Source organism: Astyanax mexicanus, chromosome 14, assembly GCF_023375975.1.
Source record: "Astyanax mexicanus isolate ESR-SI-001 chromosome 14, AstMex3_surface, whole genome shotgun sequence".
Taxonomy (NCBI): domain Eukaryota; kingdom Metazoa; phylum Chordata; class Actinopteri; order Characiformes; family Acestrorhamphidae; genus Astyanax; species Astyanax mexicanus.
The window spans coordinates 34,601,851-34,622,690 of NC_064421.1; the positions used below are offsets into that span (position 1 = coordinate 34,601,851).

The following is a 20,840-nucleotide window of genomic DNA, read 5'->3' on the forward strand; positions in this document are numbered from 1 at the left end:
TAAAAACTTTAGCTTCTTCTGCTGTTGCTATTGTTTTGAGCTTCTGTCTAATTGTCACCTGATTGGCAGCACCTGCGAGCATGGGCCCTGCTGCAGTGGTCAGAAGGTATCTGCTCCAAGAATGGGCATTCCACGTTTTACTGATCTGGAAAGGGTCCGTGCGTTAGGATCAACTTCAAGCTGGTGCTCTGCAAAATCAAATTAAGGCTTTATTTAAAGAAAGCCCTGGTATAATTTACAAATTGAAGGCCAAGTTCCATATAACGGGGATGTCAGAGACAGGCTGTGAAGTGGGCGTCCCAAGAAGATGATACTCCAAGAAGATCGTCAAACACAAAATGAGTCAACAGCAGAATAAATTGTATGGCATGGGTGAAAGGATTTGGTCAATTTTTCATGGGTGCAGCCAGCCTACATACTCACCATTACTGCTCATCCCACAAATCTCCATTTTAAAGAGAAATTATCAGGCTTTTTAATGGTATACGATTAAGAAGCATTGTTACAACGCAGAAATAACTTACCAAACACACATTTCTTTCATTTTTGTTTTATGTTAAATTACTTTGCCACCCTGTTACTAAGTAAGTCAATCATGCTACTCATTCTGTATGTTTATTGTCATTGAGGAACTTTTATTGCCACAGAGGAACTTCCACCCCTAAAATGAACAACCATGGACCTCTCCTTGTCGTCATGTACAAGGTGTATAAGGGACTTTTATTTTGTAGACAGCGGGAAATTGCTGGAAGATTAAATGCGGGTGTTGATTTTAATGGTATCTCGAACCGCACAGCAAGCGTTAACCGCCGCCTTGTTAATATTCATGAGGCTGCGTCTGCACGTCGACGCACCGGTATGAATATTCATGAGTTGCACTGTTGGCCACGCCCCCTGCTTCCTCCTACTTTCTTCATGTACAGGCGCCATGTTTGTTGACATTTGTAGTTACGCACACTCACACACAAACACACTCAAACACAAGCTAGCTCTCTCTATCTCTCTCTCTCTTTCTTTCATAACACACACACTGACACTTACACTCCGACACACCCTGGCGCGCGCACTCGCACACACACTCACCCGCGCGCTGCTCTGCGTCTTCACTCCGCGCGCGTTTATCATGGCCAGTAAAAGCTCCGGGTTGCCCAGTAAAGAGCAGGCTCTCCGTGGCAGAGACACCAGCATGGCGGTGGCAGGTAAATGTCTATAGGTGTGTTTACAGGTGTGATAAAAAACAACCTAAAAATACCTTCAGGGGCAGAAGCTTCAGTGCGCATGCGTGCCAACACTGTCCTCAGGATAAAGTCCACAAATGAGAACTTTATACAAACCTTAAACATTAAATTACACCAGTGATAAATTAGCTCCCTGTCCTTAATCAGTTTCACCAGTATAACCTTAAATCACAGATCTCTGTTATGTGTTTATACTACTAGTAATTTTACACATTAGGTTTGAAATGTTTACTAGTAGAGCTGCGTCGATTAGTTAACATTATTGCCATTATTGATTATATATATTTTTTGACACCAAATTCCACTGTTGACTACTTGTTAATTTGTATCTGTTACGCACTTCCATTCACAAAGTGCTGCTGGGGACTGAAATGGTGGATGATTAGGAGCTATTGACTTAACTGGGTTCACTCAGTTTACTGCCTGGTCACCAAAAGTAACAGACCCAACAGATTATATATTTTCTTACTAAATATCAGAACAATCCATATTCGATTGTCATAAGGAGATTTAAGAGGCATTTAAATCCCAAATTCAGCTGTTTATATATCGTTTTGAAGTAATAAGGAAAGATTGGGACATGTGCCGTGCCCACAGGAAACAGAGAAGGAGGGTATGGCACAAATAATCAAGTCAAGTCAAGTCAAGTCAAGAGGCTTTTATTGTCATTACAGGTACACAGTGTGATGAAATTACGTTCCTCCGGAACCATGGTGCAACATAGAACAACAAGCAATAGACAACATAAAGTGCAGGAGTGACGACAGTGCAACATAAAATTATAAAATTATAACACTAAATAACAATAAATACAATAAATACAAAAGACGAGACAATTTAAAGACAGGACAGTGCAGTACCGATACGGTATAATAAAGTGTATAGTGGGGATAAGGTGCAGAGATGTGTGACATACTGTAACATATAGAACATATATAATCACAGCAGTTACTGAGGTAGAGTTTATAGTTTTTAAGAGTGCAGCAAATAAAGTCATGTCAGCCTCTGTGTGCTGACTGGGTGTGTGTGTGGGTGAAGTTCAGTTCTTTGTGAGTGTAAAGGGGGTGGGGTGTACAGTTTAGTTTTGTGTAAAGGAGGGGTGTACAGTTTAGTACAGTTTATCCACGTTAAGAGATAGGTTGTTGGTTCTGCACCAGTCCGTCAGCCACTGCACCTCCTCTCTGTATGCTGACTCGTCGTTCTTGCTGATGAGGCCAACTACAGTTGTGTCATCAGCGAACTTGATGATGTGGTTTGAGCTGTACTTTGCAGTACAGTCATGAGTCAGCAGAGTGAACAGCAGTGGGCTGAGCACACAGCCCTGGGGGGCGCCGGTGCTCAGTATGGTGGTGCTGGAGGTGTTGTTTCCAATCCTGACTGATTGTGGTCTCTCAGTCAGGAAGTCTAAAACCCAGTTGCAGAGGGAGGAGTTCAGGCCCAGCAAGCTCAGTTTTCCTATCAGATGCTGAGGGATGATGGTGTTGAATGCTGAACTGAAGTCGATGAACAGCATTCGAACATAGCAGTCTTTGTTGTCCAGGTGGGTGAGAGCCAGGTGGAGCGCAGTAGAGATGGCATCGTCTGTTGATCTGTTTGGACGATACGCAAACTGCAGAGGGTCCAGTGAGGACAGGAGCTGGTTTTTGATGTGCCTCATGACCAGCTTCTCAAAGCACTTCATGATGATGGGAGTAAGTGCAATGGGACGGTAGTCATTAAGGCAGGACACTTGAGACTTCTTCGGCACAGGGACGATGGTGGTCGTCTTGAAGCACGTCGGCACGATTGCAGTACTCAGAGAGATGTTGAAAATGTCCGTGAGAACATCCGTGAGTTGTTCTGCACATCCTCTGAGCACTCTGCCAGGTATGCTGTCTGGTCCGGGGGCTTTCCGTGGGTTGACTCTGAGTAGAGTTTTCCGCACATCAGCTGAGGACAGGCACAGTACCTGGTCGTTTGGAGGAGGTGTAGTCTTCCTTGCTGTCGTGTAGTTCTGTGCTTCGAACCTTGCATAGAAGGAGTTCAGTGCATCTGGAAGGGAGGCATCACTGTTACAAGCAGGGGAGGGTGACTTGTAGTTGGTGATGGTCTGGATGCCCTGCCACATGCGCAGAGTGTCAGTAGTGTCCTGGAAGTGGGCGTGGATTTTCTTTGCGTAGGTGCGCTTTGCCTCTCTGATCCCCCGGGAGAGCTTGGCTCTAGCTGTTCGGAGGCCAGCCCTGTCCCCTGACTTAAAGGCCTTGTCTCGGGATCTCAGCAGCGCACGCACCTCTGCAGTCATCCACGGCTTCTGGTTGGGGCGGGATGTGATGGTTTTGGAGACAGTAACATCCTCAATGCACTTGCTGATGTAGCCAGTCACTGAGTCTGTGTACTCCTCCAGGTTGATGGAGTCATCAGAAGTAGCAGCTTCTCTGAACATGTCCTAGTCAGTGTGCTCAAAACAGTCCTGAAGAGCAGAGATGGCTCCTGGATTTTTTAGTAAGTATACTGTTAAAACTGACCTTTTAAACTATAATTCCAAGTTGTTTGAATTAGCAAAATCTTTTCAGAATAATGTTAACGAACAGTGCAACAGGAAAGAAGCATATGCATATTTAAGAAAACTATTTATTAAGGAAGGAACTGGAAGTGTAATGCAGACAAGTGGAGGAGTTTGTGTGTATACACTGCTCAGGCTAGTGCTGCATGATTGTAACATCCTAAAAGTGCTTACACACTGCACGTACAATACAATGACCCCAATTGGATTGAGTTGTTTTTCCAGTGGTAGAGCAGTGCGGAAAGTGGTGCATTTCCACGCCCATAACCACGCCTCCACCACCCTTAACATCGTTCAACTTTGACCTTGTGGCAAGCGATACTACGGCAGAAAGTGTGATGTGAACTCACGCGACCATTAAAAAACTGTAGTCCTACCAGCAATAAACATGGGTGAGAGACTGATAATAACTATTAGTAAACTGATAATAACTATTAGCTGTAAATCACTTCCCCACACTCATATAGAGATAACAGGAGGAAAACGAGAATTAGGGCTTTATTCTGAAGGTGATTATTCTGAACCAATCCGAACCCCCACAGTGATATAACTATATTGCAGAATCATTCAGAACCTGTCTTGAGAGCCTTATGAAGCCAGTTATTACATACTGGTCATTCTGACATTAATAATGGAAGACCAGGGTAGTGTACAGATATAATACACAAAGCATATCAAACCGAAGAACCTACCATATCCAACCAGCACAGTAAAATCACTCTGATATCAAAAGAATTAATTAAGCAAACAGTGATTAATTTAACTTGGAAATACAGTTAGCATCACCAGTTAACACCAGCAGTCTGTTAGCATAGCTATCTTTACTAACATCTGTTTTTTGTTAGTCTAGCTAACATTGGGCCAACACTTGCATCCCGATGTTGTGATGGTAATAGCTAATGGCCTGAGTAAACTATAGCCATAATTAACATATCATATCAAACCACAAAACCAACTAATTTAACCAGCACAAAAAATATCGGTAAATCAGCTTAGAAACAGTTAGCATTGCCAGTTAGCTATTAGCCATGGTTGCTAACCCGCTATTGTAAGTTTCATAATAAGAGTAATTTGATTAAATTTTTAATCAAAATATGGTCAAATATCTAAAATCTCTTAGTGTTTGCATCTTAATTTAAGGATTGGTTTTATGCAGGGCTGGTATCTTATAATTACAGAACAACACATTTTAGCTATAATGTAAAAAAAAAAGTGTGTTACCCTTTAACATATTTGAGCAGGATCTACTGCATGTGTGACTGTCTCTTATGAAATCTTTGTCATTTTAACAACTGCTGTCAGTTTGATACATCTAAGCTGAGCAGAAACAGCACAACACTATAGACTATATTGCTTATCCTGGCAGTGCCAGTGCCTGATGTACACCACAGGTGGTGGCATTTCATCTGTCCATATCCATATAAAAATTATACAGTATCGACCGAAAAAAAAAAATATATATATATATATATATATATATATTTATATTGTGCTATAAATTTTGGCCATATCGTCCGGCACTAACCTGTATTGAGAAGGACAATGTGTTCAGATTGAAGCCCTTAAATCACTGGCACTTTGGATAGATGATTTTCTTGAGCACAACCATACAGGGCCAGAGAAAAGTGGTGAGAAATCTCTGTTGGGTATCTGGTCAGGATCGGGGAAGGGAATCTAAACTCTAGCTGCAGCCCTGTTTACTAGTAATAATCAGATCTACAAATCTATAAAACCATTGCGACTGGTCACATGATCATGATAACATTTTTGCTCTGCTTGAAATGTAAGAAAAGCTGTCTACTCAAACAGGAATCTGAAGCAGGAAGGCCACATGGTCACGTCTGAATCGAAGCGAAGTAGCCTTTTATTTTATTGGGCTAAAATGCTAATAGCTAATGACAGCGTTGCTATCCACTTAAATTAGATGGTCTGCTGTCGATACATGAGACATAATTTGGACATATTGTTTCCTTTTGTTTCAGTTACAGATACAGAAAATGTACAGAACATACATTTTAGGTAATATAATGTTTAACATTATACAAAACTGTAAAGTACATTTAGGCTACAATAAAGAAAGTATTATACAATGGTTTTAGCTATACAATATGTAAGTGTGCAGGAGCTCCAGCCAGTAACACTGAGATAAGTCTTGAGTGGCATCTATCTAATGATTCAGATGTCATAGGGCTCTCATGGCCAACTGCCATCAAATTCTCACAGCAGAAAGTTGCAGGCATTTGCAGAAATGTACAGCTTGTTATGAGTACATATAAAGCTAGCTCCTTAAATTATTTTTATACTTATACCTAAAGTCTAAAGTATAAAGACCTTTATTTTATTTTATTTTAACCATGTGTGTTTGTCTGTGTGTACACAATATGATATATTTGTTTATTATCTGATTTACTGGTTATTTTTGTCCCTTCTGAAATTCCAGCCACATTTCCCCCTGCCCTTCCACTGAGCCCAGGGCGGAGCAGAGCGTTGTGGCACCGTTAGAGGACCATCTGTGCATTTTGCGCTTGAAAGCTCCGCCCACGTCGTAAATTGCTACTCCGTCTGTCAGAGCAGCTCGCGGCACGGCGGCCGTTTCCGGGCCTTTGGGGTCCGATAGAGGCAGAACCTGCTGTTCAGGTTCTGGCTGGGTTTAACAGTCACGTTCCAGAGAACTGCAATCAGCTCAAGATCTAAAGCTGGTATCCTCATGGATATGACCAATTAATCAGGAATTCCACACATTTTTGCAGAATTCTCTGTGTAACTAAGCAGTGTGAATGGAGTGATTCAGAGTGGGTTTCGGTGTGAAACTTCTTAACCAGTAAGAAGAGATCACAGTGGTGGTGAATGGAAGCAGGCACATCTGAACCCCTAAAGTTATGAACCCAGATAGCTATGAATACCAGTGTTCTGACACGATTTTTATTTTGGGCGTAAAATGTACAAATACACACAGGAAGTTGTGTGGAAAAAAGAAGTTCCTAAAGAAAATTGTATTTATTCACCACTTTGTTTTACCCTTATCATCATTCTGTATCATTACGAATAAAATGGCTGTATTTGTTTTTATCTCAAAACCACACTCTGAATCAGTTAATCTCAGACCACTACGTTTAATATTTTTTATCTCAAACCCCCATTTTAAATTAATCTCAATGAATTCATCCCAAACCCCACTGTCAAAATTAGTTTATCTTAAACCCCATGCTCATTGAATTTATCTCGAACCCCCACTCTGATTAAGTAGAAACCCACTCCTTATTAATTATCTCAAACCCCTCTGTCTATGTGAAATCATCTCAAACCACCATTCCGAATAAATTAATCTAAAACCCCTACCTTGTTTTTTTTTTCTTCTCAATCCACCCACTTTGTATCAGTTGATATGAAACCTAACTGAGCTATGGTAAACTTCCCCTTTAACTTTTTATTTTTTTCCTATGTAGCATTTAGCTCTGCCATGATGCTCATAAATGAGCCCCATATCTTTAATCCTTCCTTATTGTTATTTACTTATTAGGGTGTGTATATGTGAGAGTGAGTGAGTGTGTGAAAGAGAAACTCTATCAGGCCTACAGCCTGGACTACTCAGGTGCGGTTCCTCCAGCCGTTCTTGCCTCCATCTTGCTAGCCATATCTCTAAGGGTGGGTGGGGGCAGACACGCCAGTATCCAGGCAACCGGAAACGGTTGCCTGGATACTGGTGTGAACTGAACATGTGGTACAGCCTTCACTGTCGTTTCTCTTCCAGGGTGATGGGCCCCTTTAAGGTCACTGCTTACTCCTTACTCCTTCCAAATAGCTGTTTATCCATGATTTTAGGCGAGCATTGATGTTTGGTTGGTCAGGTTGCCAGGTTTAAAGTGCTACACTTTATGTCCACATGTTTGTGGACACCCCTTTTGATGAATACTGCATTCAGCTTCTTTAAGGTGCACCCATTGCTGATGCAGGTGTACAAATGCAGACAGCACAGCTTGCCTAGGGCAGAAGTATTGGTACACCTACTGGAGTAACTGTTTATTCTGTCCTTAACAGGCTTTCTGTATGATGTGGGAGCAATTGCTGTGAGGATTTGGTTGCATTTAGGCACAAGATAAGCATTAGTGAGATCAGGGTGTTTGATGGTTGTCTCCCCACTTCATTCTAAAAGTACTGGATGGAGTACCATCATTCCAGAGAGCAAAATTCCATGGCTCACGTCTGGCAATAGGTCTTTAGGCCAATAGGTCTTTAGGCCAATAGGTTAATGTAAATTTATCTGCTCCAAATGCTACTCTATTGTTCTATTCTTTTGACAGTACCTCTGTACATAGACAAGACAAGCTGTCTGTGTGTGTGCCTTGCACGTCTGTGTAAGCAGTGGGTACAATTTAAAGTAGCTGAATGCACAAATATGTGTACATATGTGTCCACAATATTTGTACATACAGTATGTTAATATTTGGACAGTGACACAATTTTTCACTATTTTGGCTCTGCATGACACCACACTGGATTTAAAATTAAACAAATGGGCTTTAAGAATAACAAGCATTTATCTAAAAAGCCTCCTCATATCAGGGGATCAAAAGTAATTGGACAAATGATCTCAAAAGCAATTTTCTGGGCTCCACAAACTCACAAAGCCCCGGAAAACAACAGTGGGAGATGATCACAGAATCCTTTACACGCTGAAGAAAAAAACCTTCATCCACCCAAGTGTAGAACACTCTTCAGGAAGTAGGTGTATCAGTATCTCAGTCTATCATATACAGGTAAAAACATTTATAGAAAGGCTAAAGAAGGCTTATAGGAACTTATAAAGAAGCAAGCAGGAATAGGAGGATAGGAGGAAAAAAGTATGGAGAAGGCTTGGAACAGCTTGACACAAAGCTCTCACCACACCCTCAGTAAAACATGGTGGTGGTATGGGTGTACATGGCTTCCAGTGGCACTGGGTCGGGTCAGTAGTGTTTATTGAAGATGTGACAGAAGACAGAAGCAGACAGATGAATTTTGAAGTTACATTTACAGTTACATTTACTTTCTGCTTAAATTTAACCAAATGCAGGGATGAACAACACAGATGGACAGTTACCGAAAACATGCTATGAAAGCAATCCAGGAGTTTTTTAAGGTAAAGAAGTGGGATATTCTGCTGTGGCCGAGTCAATCACCAGATCTGAACCTGATCAAGAGGAATTAAGTAATTTGCTGAAGACAAAACTAAACGCAGAAATACCCACAAACCAGCAACAACTGAAGATGCTGCAGTAAAGGCCTGGCAAAGCAAAAAAAATTAGGAAACCCAGTGTTTTGTGATGTCAGTGGGTTACAGACTTCAGGCAGTCATTGCCAACAAAGTATTCTCAATAAATTGTTAAAAATGAAAATGAATAAAATGAATGAATAAAAATGAAAATCATTTGTCCAATTACCTTTGAGCCCCTGAAATGACGAGGATTTTGTAGAAAAAAAATTGTTATTCATAAACACTTCTTAAGATATTTTTGTTCAACCATTTGAATTAAACCTAAAACATTTTATTTGTTTCATTTGAAATCCAGTTTGGTGGCATGCAGAGCTCAAAGATTGTGTCAATGTCCAAATATTTATGGGCCTAACTGTATAGTATACACTAAATAAAACAGTTGTAACCGGTAACAGTTAATTATTTACAGTAGTTTCTACTCTAGGTGTAATTATAAACCTTGACTCTAATATACCAAATGTTCCTGTATACTTCAGCAAATGTGCTTTTTTAAAGTCTGTTGACAGTTAATTTCCATTCAGAACATCAACAAATCTGTTGTAATTTGACCAGGAGTGTCCAAACTTTTGCATAAGACCGCAGCTCAGCAGTGCCAGTATGTCCAGGAAGATTCCAAAGGGGCACATGACGCTCCACGGGATTTGGACACATTGAAAACGTAGCCAGAAGTTCCACCTGTGAATGTGAACAGTCCAGCCAATCAGAACATGGCCATATGCCCACCTTATAGCATGAGCACGCTGCAGTGTGTTGGCATCGGTCCACACATGTAGATCCACAGCACTAAGGCAACATGGCGAAAGCTGGACCCGTTTCCTGTTTGTTCGGCTAGCATAGATCCTCGCTTAACGATTAACACTAGCCCATTTGTGAACGCTAGAGTAATAGCCTAGCCATCGTCCGGCGAATAACGGGCGCAGATTCTGTAGTCCGCCCTCTCTCGACCCAGCGTCTAAGAACAAACGGCAGTTTTTGTGGAAGTTTTGTCCGGAAAGAAAGAAAAGGAAAAAGCTACCTCTTTTAAGTGGTGCCGTCGCCACCTGCTTTGGTCTTGTCCCAAGCTCTCTCTTTCTCTCTTTCTATTCTCCCTCTCTGATGGTGTTTGGTGTGTTTTGAAGGCGCTTGGCTGGCGGCTCATGGTGAAAGGAGACAGACTGGCATCGGCTGGAAAGCTGCCAGAACTCCATGGGAGAAAAAAGCCTACCGAGAAAGACAATGTGTGCCGAGAGAGAGTGGATGAGTGAGGGAGAGAGAGAGAAAGCGAGAAAGGCATTGTGGGAAATCGAAGGGAGGAGGCGAGGGTTAGTGGGAAGGGTGTGTTTGTTTAGGACTGGTTAATAAAAATAAATCACAATTTTAATATATTTTTCCTAGCAGGACAGTACGCTGTTCAAATACATGCATTTAGCTACTTTACATTAAGTCTTGCTCTAAAATCTAGTAGAACATCTGCAGCCAATTTCTGAACTGTATTCGTGAACATCTTTTTACGTTTTACAGGACAAGGAAGCAAACTTCCTAACTTTCAATGGAAACTGACTTCTGACTGACTTCGAAAAGAAGGGCAGCCAGTGTTTTGGTGAACAAACTAGTGCTAAGTTTGTACTTCTGCATTGAACCTATATGAAAGCCAACATGTAATCTATACCTAACTGCGGACCCAACCCTGTAGTCTGCGCTGCCTTCCCAAAAAAAGTCACTACTTGATGCGGAGAGCAGCAGCTGTCATTGGTCCGCTAAGCTGCCCACAACATTAGGGGTGCAGCAATTAGTCAATATAATCAACAATGTCATTTAAATGCCTTTTAAATCTCATGTTCAGCTGTTTTTATCATTTGTAGAGATGAAGGACATGGCAGAAATACACGTTGACTAATCGACTAATCGAACAAATAATCATCAGAGCACTCAGCTGTACTTTAAACCAGAGAATTTTTTTTTTGTGACAGGATATAAGAGAAAATACACTTTGTTTCTATCAGTTAATGCTGGCACAGTTACAGACGACTGCGTGCTTTTTAGAGTTTAGTAGATTTTAACATGGGCTTTTTCACCAAGTTCGATAGTGCTTTCTGATTGGACAGTAATTGCATTTCATTTTGGCATGAATACCGCGCTGCTCCTAGATGAAATTCAATCCTGTGCAGTTTGATTTGCGTTAAAACATTCGGAAAACAATGCCGTTAAGCTGATGGAATTTAAGTTTGAGTGCAATTCAACAAAATCAGCGGTTTGGTTTTTAAATGTAAATTCTTGTGTATATCAATAAAAAGATCAAGTGCAGTGAAATGTAATGTAATTTTAGTTATGCATTTCATTTTGGCACGTTTTTCATGTCAATGGGGAAAAGCAACACGATTTTTGTGGATTGCATTTACATTTTTCCATGTTAGTGTTTGCTTTTCAATTCCTCTTCATAAAAAATAATCATATAAAAAAAGTTGTATTAAAATAAAAGTGTATTTTAATAAAACTTGTCAAATGTAATGGATAGAACTTTTTTGCCATGATTTGATAGTAAGAAGCGGGGGTAACACAGAAAACACAGTTTTGGGGTCAGTGTACGGGTCAGCATTGCCTGTAATCTAAACTGCAGATTAGAAGAAGAGTGTTTATTACTGTCCTCTATATGGTGTGTGTGTGTGTGTGTGTGGCTTTAGGCTGTAAATCACTTTAGTCTCCTTCTCTGTAATCCTCGCCACATCTGTGCACTTTCCTCCCTGCTCTGTTTCTCTAATGCCAGCCGGGCACAGAGGGCACTGCCAATGCTTCATATCTGTATTTGTGCCCCCACCCCCTTCATATACACCATGCAGTCACAAGCAGACAGCAAGACCAGAGATAACAATATGGCGATATGGTAAAAATATTGTATTATACAGTTTAAATGTTTTTTTTTTAAGTAACCAGTTAGAGGTGGACGATATGGCCCTAAAATAATATTGCGATATTTCATGGTATTATTTGCGATAACGATACTCTTGGCAATGACAAAATACTGAATTATTTTAATTAAAAATATATATTTCTAAAAACACTACTGCAACAAAATGAAAATTACATTTTATTAATGCATGTGATATGATACGGCACACCCCTAATTCAGAGATTAAAAAATACAAAAATTGAATCAGATTTTGAACAAAAATTGAACAGATTATCTCCATATATCCAGGATTAAAGTAAAATAATTTATACTGGACAGATATAATCTTTCTCTAGTAGATATAAAATGGGAAATGAAAACAGTGTGGTTTTTTTCTTTTGCTAAAAACAGCCAAAAAGTAGTACCCTGATGTTATAAGTAGAGGTGGGTAATATAGCGTAATATTTCAGGGTACAATATTGTTCACGATATTCCAAAATGTACAATGAAATATATTTTTTAAAGTGCTGCACTATCATCAGGTTAAACAGCACTAATTACACATTGTGTAAAGAAATGCGCAGTTAGCAAGTATTTTTAGGAACTAATGATAACCATGATATGCTAAATTTAAGAAGCTTATCACAGTAAATAATTTATCATGATATGATCAAATATTGTCATATTGCTCAGGCCTGCTTACTGAACATTGTGTTCTGGAGCTTTTTGGATGACTTTTTGGATACCCTGAAAAAACCTAATGCTGCTTTTCAGACTGAGAACCTCATCCCACCTGTAAAGCATGGTGTTGGTAGTGTGTTAGTTTGGGATGCTTTAGGATATAGCTATGAAGTCTGCTCTGTATTAAATAATTCTTTAACAACAGGAGATCAGATAAGATGTGAAGCATAGTGGTGGCAGTGTCAGGTTATTTGGGTATTAGCTGACACTAGAGAAAAGAGCCATTTTTGCTCTTTGTTTGATTTGTATTATTTAATTTGTTTAATATGTTTTATAATCATCATCAACTGTCTGTTTCTAAGACTGTGCTCCCTCTACAGCCGGGGTGTCCAAACTTTTTTGTTGGGGGCTTTTGTTGGGCTTTTTCTGCGCTGCAACTGAACACTCTCGCCAGTTTTAGACTCGTTGGCCCGTTTTTCTGCCCTACAACTGCGCACTCTCTCCGCTTTTAGACTCTTAGGCCCATTTTTCTGCACTACCACTGCACAACCTCTCCCCTTTTAGACTTTTTGACCCGTTTTTTTGCGCTACAACTGCACAACCTCTCCCCTTTTAGACTCTTTGGCCCGTTTTTCTGCGCTACAACTTCGTTTTCGCCGCTTTTAGACTCTTTGGCCCATTTCTAACACCTAGCGTTCAAACATTGAATCTCACATCATAAAAACCTGCTTAAGAGCGGGCCAACTTTCATTTTCCAAAAAAGGAAACAGGCCCCAAATGGACTTTAGTGGGCTGTAGTTTGGACACCCCTGCTCTACAGGTTGAGGGTGGTGTTCCAAACCTATTAATGAAGTGGTCTACCTGGCCTCTGGGGGGTGCTGATACCAGCTGAGACAGTCTTTAACCATGTGGTGCACTAGTTTCTTTGTTTTACTAACAAAGGCAATTAATTTCAAACCTTTAATTTATTACTTTTTCTTTAAAATAAACAACAAAACATCAGCATCAACTGAACCTCTGCCTGGACCTGGATTTTTTGTGCATTGCTGGTGTTAAGCAACACTCTTCAGTTACTCCCGTATTGGATTAGTGCTGGTTTAGTTTTTAATCTAAATATCTAAATATCTCCGTGTACATAATGTACTGTAGGGGTTGGAATTGTTTTGTTGAAGAGCTGTTACAGTTCTCCTGAGAGAATTTTTATAGCAGACTATATTTATTTGTTTATTTTTATCAGATATGTTTAGACTTAAAGATTATGTTGTGTACAATTCCCATATCGATGCAACCCTAATGCATGCGTGTGTGTGTGTGTGTGTGTGTGTGTGTGTGTGTGTGTGTGTGTGTGTGTGTAAAATAATCTGTTAAGTGTCTCTCAGTGTGGAGACCCAGCTTTGATCCTTCTTAACTCGGGCAGGCCGGGAAAATCTGCACTAATCTACCAGTGCTACCTCACACACACACACACACACACACACACACACTATATACACCCTGCATCTACACTATACACCGTCCACTTTATCTAAACACACTGTCTGCCCCATCATTAGTGTCCACACTAATGACTACGGCAGTGAAAAATATGCACACCATTAATAATATTAACACACACACTGAATTGCAGTGCAGTAAAACACACAGCAGTCATTATTAGTGTACAGTGGTATGAAATAGGAATTTCTAATCATTTTCATGATTTTCCTTTAGAAATCATTGGTTGGTCAGATTTTTAGCTATTTCAGTTAAATGTATCATATAGCAGATGAAAACAGTTATTTTTGAGAAGTGAACCGAAGTGTATAGGATTTACAGAAAGTGTGCAATAATTCTTCAAACAAAATTAGACAGGGGCTAATAAATTTGGGCACCGCAACAGAAAAATAACATTAATATTTAGTAAATCTTCATTTTGAGAAAATAACAGCCTTTAAACGCTTCCTATAGCTTTAAATAAGAATCTGGCTTCTGGTTAAAGATATTTTGGACCATTCTTATTTACAAAACATCTCCAGTTCAGTCAGGTTTGATGGTTTGTGAGCATACACAGCCTGCTAACACCACAGATTTTCAATACAATTCAAGTCTGGGGACTGAAATGATCATTCCAGAATGTTGTACTTTATCCTCTGCATGAATGCTTTAGTAGATTGTGACCAGTGTTTAGGGTCTTGTTGAAGTGTCCAGCCCCGGCCCAAATTCAACTTTCTCCCTGATTCTTAAACATTGTTCTCAAAAATCTGCTGATATTGACTGGAATTCCTGTGAACCTCAACTCTAGCAAGATGCCCAGTACCTGCACTGAACACACAGGCCCACAGCATGATGGAACCACCACTAAGTCTATACCGCCCTCCAAATAGATCAATTTTAGAATTATCAATCCACAGCACCTTATTCCAAAATTAAACTGGCTTGTCTAAATAGCATACCTGAAGTGACTCTGTTTGTGGCGTGTGCGCAGAAAAGCTTCTTCTGCATTACTCTCCAATACAGCCTCTCCTTGTGTAAAGTGCACTGAATAGTTGAACGATGCACAGTGACTCCATCTGCAGCAAGATGATGTTGTAGGTCTTTGAAGCTGATCTGTGGGTTGACTATGACCGTTCTCACCATCCTTCTCCTCTGCTTATCTGAGATTCATTCTCCACTATAGCCCCTTATTAAAACAAGACCTCAGTATGTAAAATAGTAATGATAATTAGCAGTAGTAATTATATATATAAAAATACTGTTATGGTACATAATGGTAAATAAAATAATTATAATGTAGAATATTTTTGTCTGCTTTACTACTGTTTCTTATTATCCCCTTTCTTACTTTCTCTTTCTTTCTGTGTAGGCAAGCATGCAGCCACAGGCCGTCCCACAGTGGAGCCGTTCCCAGACGGCATGGAGATGATCATGTTCGGTGTGTAGTGAACACATGCTCACTCACTCATTGTTTTATTCAGTTGTATTTAGTTGGGCAGTTTCTGGATCTCTAGTTCTGCAGCACCCAGTCTTTAAGTTCTGATTCAGTTAAATAATAATTCTTCTAGAAGTGATTCCGTGTATGTGTGTCTGTATGTGTTTAAAGGTATGGGCTGTTTTTGGGGAGCAGAGAGGCGCTTCTGGAAAATTCCAGGAGTGTTTTCCACTCAGGTCGGATATGCAGGAGGGTTTACTCCAAACCCGACCTACCAGGAGGTGTGTTCAGGTAAATCTCAATGTCCAATATCCTGGCTTCACTAATGCTTATATTGTCACTAAATGTGATCAAATCCTCAAAGCAGTGTTCCAAGATCTAATGTCCCTCTTGAACAGTAGAGGCAGTCATTCCAACAAAAGCAGGATCAGCGACTAAGTATGTCTCCCATAACTTTTGTCCATATACATATAGTACAAAATAAATAAATATTGTTAAAAAAAAAGAAAAAGAGTTTACTTTTGGACAAGATGGATGTGTTATTTTAGGCATAAAGGATGAATGCGTCAAATGCCAAAACATTGATGTGTTCAATCAAAGCTGTTCACTGTGGCGGGATAATAAAGGTTAGTTGGGTGTTTTAGAGACTTATTGGAGGGGCTTAAAATTTGTAAAAAAAATTAAATAAACATCCAGCTATTGTCGTTCTTCTTCATCCCTCTGTCTCTTACTTCCTCGCTTCCTTTATATTTTCCTTTTTCTCTCTTTTCTCCTTCCATCCTTTTGCACCCCCCTCATGACCTAGTTGTAGGCAGGCACAGCTGCAGTATGTGTGTGTGTGTGTGTGTGTGTGTGTGTGAGTGCACTGTAGGCACTGTTCTAGCTGCCTTAGTGTGTGAGTAGCTGTGTTTTTGGCAATGCAGGTTCCAAGCATTACACACTACATCAGTACACTCATCACATCTGCTGCTTGGTCACAGCTCCACCCAGCACATGTGATTACAGCCATAGGTTCTCATCCTCACCTCAACCCCACTTAAGGCCCATCAACCGAGACAGATCCAGTTACTAAAATCGACATCATTAGTTTTACATAGGGCTGGACGATATGGCCCAAATTTTATCACAATTTGTGGCCTCAGGATACTCAGCACATATCAATGTGCTTTGCTTTTACTGTCCATTGTCTCACTACTAGTGGTAACTGACTGTCTTATGTGACAGATCATCCCCAGCTCTCCACACTAGCAGATGGTAGTCACAACATTACTGTAAGCGAACACAATGGTGGATGTCTACAGTTTCAACAAACAACCATCCTGCTTCTCTCAGTACAATAATGCATTCTCATAGTTGTCAACTGGGTATTTTTTTGGCACTGTAATAGAGGCATGTCTAGTATTCATAGCAGAGCTATCTCTCACCAATAGGCTCATTTACATATCTGCCTAATGCTAACCATTTGCTAGACAACTTTGAAAAGACTCTAAAAAAACTGTTATTAGACTTTTTGGTTTGGCAAAGACTTCAAATTTTGGCCCAAGAACAGATGAAGAAACAAATTAATTGACATTTGTCAGTCTGGGAGAGGTTACAAAGTCATTTCTAAGTATCCGAAAGGGCATGGACAACTCATCTAGGAAGTCACTATCCCAGAGCAACATTTAAAGAACTGTATCAGTTATGACTCAGTTAAGATCAGTGTTTATGCTTTAATAATAAGTATTATGGGAGATCTCTATAGCAAAAAAAACACTGCTGACAAAAAAGAGTACAATGGCCCATCTCACATTCGCCAAAAAACATCTTGATGATCCCCAGTACTTTGGGTAAATATTCTTTTGACTTACGAAACAAAAGTAGAACTTTCTGGAAGGTTTGTGTCCCGGTACATCTCACATCATTTTATAAAAAAAAAACATCAAATAGTGGTGGTATTGTGATGGTCTGGGGCTGCTTTGCTGCGTCAGGGCCTGGGCAGCTTGTAATAGACAAAATCGGGAACTCTGCTGTTTCCCAGACAATCCTGTAGGAGAGTGTCCGGCCATCTGTTCTTGACCTCAAGCTCAGGCTACTTTGGTTCTGCAGCAGGACAATGAGCCAAAGCTCAAATGCATCATCAAAATGATTCTTCGCACAGGGTTAGATTGGTTTGGATAAAATCGTAATTTAATAAGTGCTTTTTATATTTACTCAGGTTATCTTTGTCTGGTATTAAAGTTTGTTTGGTAATGAGAAAAATACCAGTAAGATACAAATAAATAAATTAATAAATAAATCTGTAGGGTGGCAAATATTTTTTTCACTTTCTCACATGTGTGTGTTTTAGGTTTGACTGGTCATACGGAGGTAGTGAGAGTTGTCTACCCCAGTAAAGACGTGAGCCTGGAGACACTCTTCAAGGTGTTTTGGGAGAGTCATGACCCAACTCAAGGTAACACACGTAAATACACAGAGAAACACATCCCCTGGGTACAACATCCAAGGTGCATTGGTGCAAAAATGAACAGTCTCCTGAGGTGTGTGTGTGTTTGTGAGAAAAGGTAGAAGTGGTCTCAGGGGTAGAAACAGCTACAGATTGTGTTCATTTCTGGAAGATCAAATCAACCATATGACAGTGTGTGTTTTTGGGGGGGTGTGAGGGGGTCTTTGACTTGTACTGATAGTCGAATGATTCTGCGATCTTTAGAAATTTCACAGAACAAGCTACAAATATGTCTCCACTAAATCAAGAAACTTAATCCATTTGGTTCTTTTAAGTTGTTATTGTTGTACATTTAGAATAAATGCTTTTACTAAAAAACCTTTGAAGAACCCCTTTTTTAAGAGTGCGCTAAAAAGTGTTATTTGACTCGCAATGATGGTGGAACTTATATTGTTGATTTTAGGGTTTCGTAGAAAAATCTATACAACAATCTATACAATCTACCAATCTGCAATCTTAAGAACCCTTTAGCGAACCATTCAAGCCTTTAATTTTTTTTAGGTTGTCATGGTTTTATATAGAACCATGGCCTCTATTGAAGAATAATTCAAAAAAACTTTAAGATTGAGCTGAGAAAAAGGCTAATTTTGACTCATTATGATAGTGAAAAATATTAATTCATTTAGAACTTGATGACTGCAACTCATCTCAAAAAAGTTGGTGCAGGGCCATGTGTTCCATTTTGTAGCACCCCCTCTTCTTTTACCAACAGTCTGTAAAAATCTGAAAAGTGAGGAAACCAATTTCTGTATTTTTTTTATTTTTCTCATCATATTTTCTGTTAGTAAATGTCTGGTCTGCAGGCTCAGTATCTAGACTCTTCTTCTGCAAAGCCATGTTGTTTTGATGGATGCAATATGTGGTTTAGTATTGTCTTGCTTAAATATGCAAGGCCTTTCCTGTAAGAGAGGTTGTCTGGATGGGAGCTTATGTTCTAAAACCTCTATATACTGTTCAGTAGTGATAGTGCTTTGTCTAGATGTTTAACCTGTCCGTGGCATATGCACTAATACAAGCAAATACCTTTTCAGGCTTTTTAATTTTACCTTGATAACAAGCTAGATGTTTCTCTACTTCTGAAAATTGACCTTGGTTTGCAAAATAAACATCAAAAATGAATTATTCTGACCATAGAACAGTGCAGGACACTGCCTTAGTATATTTTAAATAAGATTTGGCCTAGAAACATTGGTAGCATTTCTTCTGTGCATGATACAACTGGATTACCAAGTGAACTGTATTCACAGACAATAATTTCCTGTAGTGCTGCCTGAGTTCCAGAAGATCACCAGCATCCAATTCTGACTGTCAGCCTTGTTTTTATGATATTATGTTCTGTATATAGTGAGCTATCCACAGTATTTGTAATTTTACTTTGAGGAACATTTTTCTAAATTTCTTTTATAATTAGATGCAGTTAGTTGTATATTTCTTTTCTTGCAATAGTTTTTATCACCACTTACATTTCCATTTCCTTTTTATGAGGAAAGGCTTTGCTGATGGTAAAATATCTCTCATCTATGTGTTCTGTGTTATAATGTAAATAAAATATGGGTCTAATGAGATTATAAAACTAGATTATAAGGTGCACTATCCATGACCACTAACTACTTTGTGGTCTATTTTCATACATGAGGTGCACTGAATTATAAGGAGCATTATGCAACACTAGTAAGGATGCCTACATTGAAGTGAGCAATGGTGCCATGTTTACCTTCTAATGGGGAAGCTGTGGGTAGCACCTAAGTAAACAAAACTGTAATTATGATAAAAAAAAAACATTTTCTTTTAAAGTCCAACGAGCACTGGATGTTAATCTACACAGATTTCTGAAAACTGTTTAATAGGGTGAGTAAAGTGCCTCTGTCTATTTTCAGTAAGCTTAAAATCCAGCGCTGCACAGCCCGGTTAGCAGCATAGCCAGCCCCGGTTAGCAGCGCTAGCCAGCTGCGGTTAGCACCACTAGCCAGCCGCAGTTAGCAGCGCTAGCCAGCCCTGTTTAGCAGCGCTACCCAGCCCAAGTTAGCAGCGCTACCCAGCCCCGGTTGGCAGCGCTAGCCAGCCGCAGTTAGCAGCGCTAGCCAGCCCCGGTTAGCAGCGCTAGCCAGCCGCAGTTAGCAGCGCTAGCCAGCCGCAGTTAGCAGCGCTAGCCAGCCCTGTTTAGCAGCGCTAGCCAGCCCTGTTTAGCAGCGCTACCCAGCCCAAGTTAGCAGCGCTACCCAGCCCCGGTTGGCAGCGCTAGCCAGCCGCAGTTAGCAGCGCTAGCCAGCCCCGGTTAGCAGCGCTAGCCAGCCCTGTTTAGCAGCGCTACCCAGCCCAAGTTAGCAGTGCTACCCAGCCCCGGTTGGCAGCGCTAGCCAGCCCCGGTTAGCAGCGCTAGCCAGCCGCAGTTAGCAGCGCTAGCCAGCCCTGTTTAGCAGCGCTCCCCAGCCCAAGTTAGCAGCGCTACCCAGCCCCGGTTGGCAGCGCTAGCCAGCCGCAGTTAACAGCGTTAGCAGCCCCGGTTAGCAGCGCTACCCAGCCCAAGTTAGCAGCGCTACCCAGCCCCGGTTAGCAGCTTTACTGCTCCTTACAATCTGTTGTAGAATTCATTCATACGGTGCACACTGACAATTTTGGGGAAAATTGATTGCTTTTGAAAATTTAAAAAAATTGAAAAAGGCAGTGCATTTATTTACATTTTACAGTGTCCCTTTTTTGAAATTGTGTTTTTAGCAACTGAGTGATTGTTTGATTCATCATAGTTTTAGAACCGTGAGTTTGCATGTTGTAGTTCCACATCTTTACTGAATAATCTTTGAGAACACTTCTTTTTTAAAATGTTCAGATAGAGTAGGATATGAGCCCTTTAATACTAGATCAAAGA

General features: G+C 40.3%; 1 protein-coding gene across 1 annotated transcript in view; it reads left to right on the forward strand.

Annotated features, from left to right (window-relative positions):
- Window positions 1-906: 906 nt before the first annotated feature.
- The window catches only part of si:ch1073-358c10.1 (peptide methionine sulfoxide reductase MsrA 1), a 38,016-nt gene continuing 18,082 nt past the window's right edge, over window positions 907-20,840 (forward strand). The window contains exons 1-4 of the mRNA XM_007239246.4: window positions 907-1,199; window positions 15,424-15,492; window positions 15,661-15,780; window positions 17,819-17,923. Of these exons, the coding sequence (XP_007239308.2) occupies window positions 929-1,199; window positions 15,424-15,492; window positions 15,661-15,780; window positions 17,819-17,923 (565 nt within the window). The 5' untranslated portion in view covers window positions 907-928. The remainder of the gene's footprint in view (window positions 1,200-15,423; window positions 15,493-15,660; window positions 15,781-17,818; window positions 17,924-20,840) is intronic.